The 10113-nt window shown below is 31.9% G+C and overlaps 2 protein-coding genes across 2 annotated transcripts; one reads left to right on the forward strand and one right to left on the reverse strand.

The window, feature by feature from the left end:
• Window positions 1–7403: 7403 nt before the first annotated feature.
• LOC130945482 (60S acidic ribosomal protein P0-like) lies at window positions 7404–9289 on the reverse strand. Its single transcript, XM_057874191.1, has 3 exons — window positions 8880–9289; window positions 8721–8789; window positions 7404–7974 (listed from the first exon to the last, which is right to left on the reverse strand). The coding sequence occupies exons 1-3, from the start codon at window positions 9114–9116 to the stop codon at window positions 7726–7728; spliced, it is 555 nt and encodes a 184-aa protein (XP_057730174.1). The 5' UTR covers window positions 9117–9289; the 3' UTR covers window positions 7404–7725.
• LOC130946155 (putative glycine-rich cell wall structural protein 1) lies at window positions 9149–9912 on the forward strand. Its single transcript, XM_057874830.1, has 2 exons — window positions 9149–9314; window positions 9503–9912. The coding sequence occupies exons 1-2, from the start codon at window positions 9149–9151 to the stop codon at window positions 9910–9912; spliced, it is 576 nt and encodes a 191-aa protein (XP_057730813.1).
• The last annotated feature ends 201 nt before the right edge of the window (window positions 9913–10113 follow it).

Genomic DNA, 10113 nt, shown 5'->3' on the forward strand with positions numbered 1-10113 from the left:
GCTCCACAACATGTTTTCTTCAATTTCTAATTATTGCCATAATGTGAAAATATCTTGAATTTTTATCCACCTCTTTAATATATTTCTCCCTTGACATTTGCTTCCAATATTTCCTTTTTCTCTTATACCATAACTCTAGTTGACCCGTCAATGCATTCCTTCTACTCAGATTGATCTGTACTTCCTCTCCTCTTTCTAACTTGATCTCCACTTTGGCTATTTTTTTTTTTCAAATTTGTTTATCCTTGCATTGATGTTCTCAAAAACCTCCTTATTTCATCTTGAGATGTACTTCTTCAACAATTTCTTCTTGTCCTGAGTTGGAATATTACTATTGCTAATTAATAAATTTTTAGATTTTATTATATCCTGAAAAAGTATTATCAGCAACCCTACAGCAATTAAGTGTGGGGACAAATATTTCTCTAAAGAAAGTGAACTAATCATGCCTTGAAATCATCTTCATATATACAACAATTTTAGAGAGATATTTGAAGATGGCTCGAGATCAAAACACCACGTTCAAAGTCATGAATCATGAGTTTATCAAATTGGATCACTTTGATGGAAAAAATTTCAACCGTTGAAAAGACAAGATAATGTTTCTTCTTTCTGTTCTCAATCTTGTATATGTGATTGACTCAAAGACTACACCAATTACCGATGCCACTGAAAATGCCACACCGGAAGAAAAGAAAAAGATTACTCAATTAAAGAAGAAACGTGATGAAAATACTTTTGTATGTCGAAGTCATATTCTCAACACTTTATCCGACCGACTCTATGATCTATACATGTCAATTCAATCATAATTGAAGATTTGGAACTCTTTGGAAGAAAAGTACAACATTGAACGATAAAGAACAGATAAGTTTATTATGATGAAATATTTCAAATTTATTATGAAGGATACCATGCCTATTATATTATGGATCAAATTCATGAATTACAAATTCTTGTAAGTAGACTTTGTGATTTACAAGTAGTGATCCCTAAATCATTACAAGTTAGAATAATTATTTTAAAAATTTTTTTATCTTGGAATGGTTCTAAGAAGAAACTTTTACATCTTGGTAAGGACTTCACAATTGAGAAATTACTAAGGCATATACGTATAGAGGAAGAAACTCGAAAACATGATGCTGTGTATCTCTCTCAAAGTTCTAAAGTGAATCATATTGGTGAAGACAAACCAATAAGAAGAAAAAAAGTTATCAAAAGATTCAAAGCAAGACAAGAAGAGACAAAGAGAGTGTTATCATTGTCACAAGAAAGGACATTACATTAAAGAATGTAGACATCTAAAAAAAGAAGCATAAAAAATCAACTTACTGTAAGAGAAAGATCTAATTGTTATGATTGTCGAAATCTGCATATTGGCATGGTTACAGAACCCAATATGGCAACAAAAGAAAAAATCGTACATTAGCAAATATGGTTAATTCAATGTTACTAAATATAAAATTACTTTACAATTTGTGAGATGAAGCATTATTGACATTATGTCATATCCATAATAGAATACCATCAAGACATAGAAATATTTCTCCTTAAGAAATTTAGAAAAAAAGAAAACCTAATTTATATTATTTGAAAGTGTGTGGGTGTTTAGCCTTTTATCGAGTTCCTGATAAAAAAAAAAGAACCAAATTGGGGCCAAGAGCCATAAAAGTTATTTTTTATAAAATATGTTCAAAATTCTAAAGCATATAGAATATTAGACTTGGTGTATAATGTAGTTGTTGAATCAAGAGATGTAGAATTTATTAAAAATAAATTTATCAATGATTCAACTTCTAGTTTAGAATATCCCCAAATGAAATTAATGTTTCACAAGAAATAAATAATCAAAATAATAAACGTATAAGTGATAGAATTAATTGAACCAAGGAAGAGTTTCAGAATGAGGAAAAAAATGACTTGGGTCCAGATTTTATTTCTTCTCAAACTATCACCTTTTTGGTAGAAGAAACTAGGAATTATGTGACAAACAAAATTTCTATTGTGATGAATATAGAGGGTGATTCTCAAATATTCAAAGAGGCTATGACTTCAAGGGATTCTGTTTTTTGGAAAGAAGCAACAAACGATGAAATGGACTCAATATTATCAAACAATACTTGGATCTTGGTTGATTTACCTCTAGGATCAAAGCCTATAGGATGTAAGTGGATATTTAGAAGAAAGTATAACACTGATGGTTCATTACAAACCTTTAAAGTAAGGTTAGTGGCTAAAGGGTTTAGCCAACAAGAAGGTCTAGAATATTTTGATATCTATGCATCTGTGGCATGAATGACTTCTATTAAGACTCTTGTAACATTAGCATCCATTCAAAAACTTCATATACATTAAATGGATGTTAAAATGACTTTTCTAAATAGAGATCTTAATGAAAAAATTTATATAGAGCAATCGGAAGGTTATGTGCTATCCGAAAATGAAAAGAAAATTTATAAATTAGTTAAATCTTTGTATGGCCTAAAACAAGCGCCTAAACAATGGTATGAAAAGTTTGATTTAGTGTATTATCAAATGGCTTCTCACTTAATAGTACGGATAAATGTATTTACTCAAAATTTACTAAAGATTATGGAGTAATTATTTGTCTATATATTGATGATATGTTGATCATCGGAACAAATTTAGAAGAAATTTGTGTAGCGAAGGAGTATCTAACTTCTAAATTCAAGATGAGGGATTTAAATAAAGTTGACACAATATTAGGCATAAAGGTGCATAAAAATGAAGTTGGTTTTACTTTAAATCAATCTCATTATATCAAAAAGGTATTGAAAAAATTTAATCATCTCAGAGTTAAAGAATCCAATACACCCTATGATCTTAATTTTAAATTAGAAGAAAACATGAGAAGACCTATAGCAGAATTAGAATATGCTAGTGTTATAGGAAGTCTAATGTATACAATGCATTGTATTAGGCCTGATATAGCATTTACTATCCGTAAATTATCAAAGTTTACAGGAAAAATCTAGCAATCAACATTAGAAAGTTATAACAAGAGTTCTTGGTTATCTCAAGAAAACCATAAATTTGGAATTACATTATAGTGATTATTCCACAGTTTTAAAATGTTATTCTGATGCAAGTTGGATTACAAATTTTAGTGATAACAAATCTATTTTAGGATAGATTTTTACCCTAGATGGTGGAGCTATAAGTTATGCCTCAAAGAAACAAACATGTATTACACATTCTACTATGGAGGCTGAGTTGTAGCTTTATCAGCCGCAGGTAAAGAAGCAAAATGGTTAAGAAATTTGTTATATGATATAAAGTTGTGGCCATAGTTGACGATAGCCATTTTAATATTCTGTGATAGTGAATCAATCATGTCTCGAGCATATAATAAGATTTATAATAGAAAGTCTAGACGTATAAGTTTGAGACATGAGTTTGTGAGGTAAAAAAAATTATAATAGATGATGGTATAATTACCATCACTTATGTAAGATCTCAAGAAAATCTAGTAGACCCTTTGACTAAAGATTTGTTAAGAGATAAAATCAAAGAGACTACTGCTAAAATGGGATTAAAACTTATTATTGTTAAATGATGGAAACCCAACGTTATTCTAATAGACCACTAGTTTCAAGGTTTAATGAGTAATAACAAGTTATTTAACAATTGGAGCACCAAGGTATAGGATTTAGTGCTATTTACAATAAATTAGTATGGTGAATTAAAACTCTTAATGGAATGATAATATTATTTATCAAAAGATTTCACCTATATTTATAGGAGTGGTGCCGTTCTAATCGAGAATTTTAGAAGTTTTATTCTCGTAAATATTCATGAAACTAGGATGAGTACAAGGCTATATAAATGTTTAAAATTATAGACTCTTGAACTTGAAGGGTATAAGTAATGTGTGTGATTTTTGACACTAGCATATGGAGTATAAGTTTAATCGATTAGACATCTATTACTTCTTTAGAACATTAAAATTATCACTAAAAAGTATTTAATTTTAGTGACACATTATTTTTGTATATACTTGTATGATATTTAAAATTTTGTAAATAGTGGGAGATTAAAAGATATTTATGAATTTGATTAATTAATATTTATTAATATTATTAATATTATTATTAATATTACTAAATGATTATCAACCGTTCTGTGAGAATACAAGAAGGCTAAAAGCAAATTTAGGGAGTAAAATAAAGTTTTCAGGGAGTTTTAATAGGAGAGAACTTGTAGGAAGTTTTCATAGGAGGTTTTATTCTTGTTCATTGAAATTATAGCATAGATGATACTATATATATTTATGTAGCATTGTAATTAAAACATCATCAAAAAATAAGAAAGAAAATTAATTCACATCATATTATATAGAGTAATCACATCATATTTTTTCATATTGGCTTTGTTATAATTAGTGCATTATTGACATTGTGGGTAGTGTTCAATTTCATATTACTTTGTATCTATTAGAAGTTCAAATTCTACTACAGACTCAACAATTGGTATCAAGAGCCAATATTATATTATTCATTATTTGAGTAGTAAAATTCAAGTTTGAATTCAATGGCTTCTACTAGTGAAAATTTTAAAGTAGGCAAATATAAAATCGAGAAGTTTAATGGGAAAAATAATTTTTTTCTATTGGAGGATGCAGATGAAAAATTTTCTTATATCATGGAAATTGCGCAAGACACTGGTGGAAAAAGAAAAAAAGCCAAAGGATATGAAGGATGAGGATTGGGAAGAATTAGATCTTGAAGCGCGGGCTGCGATAATCTTATGTCTTGAGAGGGATGTTGCTTTCTTGGTGAATGAAGAAGCAACTGCAGCAGGCGTCTGGTTAAAGTTAAAGAGTAACTTCATGACAAATACTCTAACTAACAGGATCTACTTAAAATCCAAATTGTATACATGCAAGATGGAGGAAGGCACCTCAATCCGAGAATATATCAATAAATTTGATAGGATTATATCAAACTTAAAGGATATAGATGTGAAGATTAATGATGAGGATCAGGCACTCATATTATTACTTTCATTACCGAAGTCCTATGAAAATCTGTTGCATACTTTGATGCTGGTGGGTGACACTCTAACTATGGATGAGACGAGAGCACCACTTTTAGCAGATGATCTACGTAAAGTTGCTACGAGTATAATGTCGTCTTCAAATGGAAGAGAATATAATGATCAAACACAAAGATTGTTTGCAGCTAGAGGGAGGAGTAATGAAAGAGGAAAAGGTAAGCGTGGAAAGTCTAGGCTAAAATCTAGACGTCACGCGGAGAGAACACGCTTTAAATGTGGTGAGCCTGGACATTTTAAAGCAAATTGTCCCAATAAGAAGATAAATTCCAAGAAATAGAATAATGACAACTCAAAAGAAAAATAAGAAGCAAATTACGTCTCAAATGATGATGATGATTGTTACTATGTAATAGATGATTCTTACGAGATATCCGGTAAGTGGATGCTTGATTTTAGAGCTTTTCACCGTATGTGTCCAAATACAAAATAGTTTACTACCTATCAAAACACTAATGGCAGTACAATTTTGATGAGCAACAATCATTCTTGGAAAACTAGAGGTAGGTACTATAAGAATCAAGATGCATGAAAGAATTGTAAGAACTTTAAAGGATGTGAAATATATTCCTGACTTGCAAAAAAATCTGATCTCTATAGATTTGTTGGAGAAAAATGATTGCAAAATTGTTGCTAAAAATAGAGTTTTAAAAGTTGTTCGTGGTCGTTGGTAATGATAAAGAGGGTTCGTTATGGTAATCTTTATCCTGATATTGATTTTTATCTCAATAATAAATTTAAAGATATATTTAAAATAAATTTAAGGTATTCAATTATTCATACATCTCATCTACTAAAATACTCGACAATACTTGTTTTCAATACAATACATAGATCGAATACATAAACACCTACAGGTTTCTAAAATAATAATAAAAAGGAATAATGTTATACACCTATGTTTAATACCTAAATTTGACACCACACAAAGTTCTCAAGTATTCTTTCTTTCTTTCTTTCTTGTTGTGATTGTGATTCTAACTTCTTTTAATTGAAATTTCTACCTTATTATTTTTTTTTAAGAAAAGAAAAAGTGAAATAAAAGGAGGATATATAAAAATAGGTGTTTAGATTACGTTTGTTTACATATATATGATATTGAGATAGAGACACATAGACATAAAATCGTATTTGACAGAAGAGATATGGACAGAGATAATGTGTCCAAAGATACTGAATTAGTATATTTTATGTCCATCCTGACATAAAGGATATAGAGATACTAACAAAGAAAACAAATTATTTTTTTATTTTATTTTTATTATTCTTGTTAATTTTTCATAATTATATTTTTTATTATTATATTTTTCATCTCAAATTTTTTGAATGAAAAAAAATTAGAATAAATTAGATTTTTATTATTTGTTCTAATTTATCACCAAACAAAATACAAGAACATAAATTTTATATCTCTATCCTTTATGTCTTATTTTTAGTGTCTTGTTTTGTCCCGTTCTCATAAACAGTCGCAACCTTAGTGTATATATATAGCAATGCGAGCATTCACTAACCTTCTCTGTCAAACCCCATGATGTTAGCAAGACAAGTTGGTAGAAATTTGGTGGTGGGGTCGAAAGTCGAAACAAGTCAATGCAACATATTGGCCACTAATCTATTTGATATTTTGATGCTACACACAGCTTATCTGATATGCAAATTGTGATCTAACATAACTAAAATAAAAATAAAAATAAAGATCTAAAACTCACATAAGTTTCCAGAGTTTAGCATTTAGATTAACTTAAATTTATAAATCTCAATTCGTAAAGTAATAAGAATTTATTCATAATGTCGCCAATTTAGATCTAGAAAACTAAACTTGTAAATTGTAACCATTGAAAATGTTTACTAGTTATTTAAGAGTTGATAACATTGATTGTGATGCAACTCAAATTTAAATATAAGAGCATTATTAAACATTATATGAAGTTCATTATTGGATCTAAAGTCAGCAACATTATTTAAAAAGTCAAGTTTACATTGTAGATTATTTTCCTTCATTTTCGTTCTCCTTAAGCTCTCCGTTAGAAATTAATATAACTTATGTACTCAAGGATAATAATCACACCATAATATCGTTCTTCTAATTAAACTTACTAGCACTTCCCCAAGTATAAAATGATTCTTGCCAATTTCCATCTATATTTCTCTTCTAGTCACTCATTCGAAATTAAGAAGCTATGCTTTACTCACAATGAAATCAATTATAGGAATGAACAGAACCGAAACCCATGAAATTCAAATCAAGAACAAGAAGGATAAATGATGCTAATTAGTAATTACCACATTGGCATGATGAAAGAGATGTTTCGCAATAAATAAATAAAAGACATGGACAAAATTGATGGATCATAAATGGGGATAACTGAGAACTTTGTATAATGCTAAGTATATACTTTTAACACAAACATTGATTGTGAACAAAGTTGATAAACAATCACGTGAAAGCATTTTCTATACTCTTATTAAAACAGAGCACAAAAATTGTTTATCACCATTCCCAAACAGAGACCCTGATCAAAATCATTTGCATTCTTCTTCACATTGTGACAATGGAGGATTCAGCTTGAAGTCAATAGTGCTCAAGGAAAGGATTGCGAAAGTTATGCTTCATAGAAAACATGGGACAAAAATTGGAAAAGTTTTTCAACGTCACAAGTTACCAGCCAAAAGGAGAAGAGGAGACCATACACTCATCGCCAAGAGCTGTCTTGATCTCGTCATTAAACAATGCTGGTGCAGCATGAATTTTGAGCATACAAAAAAAGGTTCAGAATCCTGCAACAACTGCTGGTTACAACACTTGAGGCCCAAAGGCAACTGTCCAGATTGCATGTAAGAACAATTGCGGTACGATTCATATGACAAGTATTTGGAGCACATGAGAAGAGGATTAACAACCTGCGGAAATAGTTACTTAAAATACATTAGAATCATAGATTACTTCCTAAGGAAACAAAGCTTCACCGAAAACATGACCAATATTTATATGGCAGGTAAATCAACTAAATACAAAGCAGGCATGTTGACAATGTTTATTTCTCACTAGTTAGTTCTAATGCAAACCACAAGATGGCATCATAAACGATACTGAAACACACTAGTATCTTAATTCGCTAGCACAAATGAATAACACAGAAGTTTTAGCTAAATCTATGAGTATAGAATCAAAAAGCAATGGAAGTGTTGGGAAGCTCTGAGGAGCAGGGCACAAAGGCATGGATAATCTCGAATTGGACTCATAAGTTGTGCCAGAAATATACAGAACTAAGCTTTAATAATGGCTTCACTGCCAAGGCTCCTAATCAATCTCACTTAGACAATAAACTTAAGTGAATGGCTGAAGAAAATTCAAAGTGATCATCCCTCTATCTCCTCAGTTTAGAAAAACAAAGACCATAGGAAATTGCGACACACCGTTCGTTTCACGTGTTTCTTATTGTCTAAGCTACCTAATGCAATCTAAGTATCTAACTAGGCAACTAGCTAAGTATTGGTGTATACAAAAGAGAGAAGAATTGCATAGGATGAATCAAACTAGCAAAACCCTTACTCAAAAAGAAAAAATAAACACAATTACATAGCAAATAGCACAACAAAAATGACTAAACAGGATAAGAAAAAACAAGGAACAATGTAAACTTGACCTTCAACTTAGCAACCCCGTCGCTAACCTCCTTCATATCTCCTTTGGTGAAAATCAACGCTACATTTCCCTGATTCAATTAAATCCAATTCAATCTCACAAAGAATCTCTTCAAAACCCTAACTTTTTAATCTTGAAATTGTTAATTCTTAATTCTTACCCTAAGAAGAGGAGTAAGGTTGAGGAAGGAATTGTTTCCAGCTTGAAGCGTGAAGGAGCGCCTCATCATGGAGTTCTTCCCCATAACGACAATGGAGTCGCCCTTTAAACTCCTCCGTATGCCATTGATTTGGTTGGAACCAACGTTATCGGAGGTAACCACCACCACCTGGCTGTACTCCTTCAAGAGCTTCCACATCTTCGCATCGAATGCTGCCTTCGACACTTTTCCCGCCATCGCCAACTACCGTCACCAATGTCACTGTGAGTATGTGTGGCTCACGCAGAAGACTGGACTCTAAAACAGAAGAAACAGTGGCGGATTGTGTGGTCGTCGGAGACAGAGTAGAACGGCGAGGAGCCGGAAAATTGTGTAGTGCGGATGCGGTGGTCGGCTCAGAAAGAGTGGAAGGAATAGTGAATGAAGGACTGAAAAGTGATTAATTGGGCCCAGGCCCAAACTATTTATGGGCCTAATCCGAAGCTCAGAAATGGAGCATTTGATTTATGGGTAATACTAATGTAATGTGAAAAAGTAAAATTTTAATGAAGAACGAAAATTGTTTCTTTTAATAAGGAAAAAAATCTAAAAAGAAAATCATATTTTTTATTCCTTTGATGAAGCAAGTAGTGATGGTAGTGGTGGTGCTCCACTTGATAATAGCGGGGATGGTGGTGTTGATAGTGGTGCATTTGATGGAGGAGCAGGTGGTTCTCCACTTGATGAAGGAAGTGCTGGTGTTGGTGGAGGAAGTTGTGGTATAGGTGGTGCTCCACTTGATGAAGGAAATAGTGGTGGTGGTGTTTCAAGTAATTCATTTAATGGAGAAGAATGTAGTGGTGGCGGTATAGCCCTACTTGAAATGGGCGGTGGCGGTGGCGGTGGCGGTGGTGGACATGTAATCAAGGGAGATGGAGATTGTGTTGGTAGACATTCAGGTAAAGGAGGTGGTAGTGGATTACTATCTATATTAGTGAAGGATGGTAAAGGCAAGGATGATGGTGGTAAAGGTGGTGGTGGTGGTGGAATTTGAAATGATGTAGTGGGGGTCGACAAGGGAAGATATCGTGGATCTTCTTGTGTAGAAGGAATAAGGAGAGGGGAAGGTGGAGGAATTGTTGGAACTCCATATTTTGAAAAAGGTGGTGGTGGTGGAGGAGGAGGAAGTGGTGGTGTTAATGATGATGGTGGTGAATTAGAAAGGGAGACTACATTTGATAATTCTCCAACTACA

This window comes from Arachis stenosperma, chromosome 8 (assembly GCF_014773155.1).
Source record: "Arachis stenosperma cultivar V10309 chromosome 8, arast.V10309.gnm1.PFL2, whole genome shotgun sequence".
Classification (NCBI taxonomy): Eukaryota; Viridiplantae; Streptophyta; class Magnoliopsida; order Fabales; family Fabaceae; genus Arachis; species Arachis stenosperma.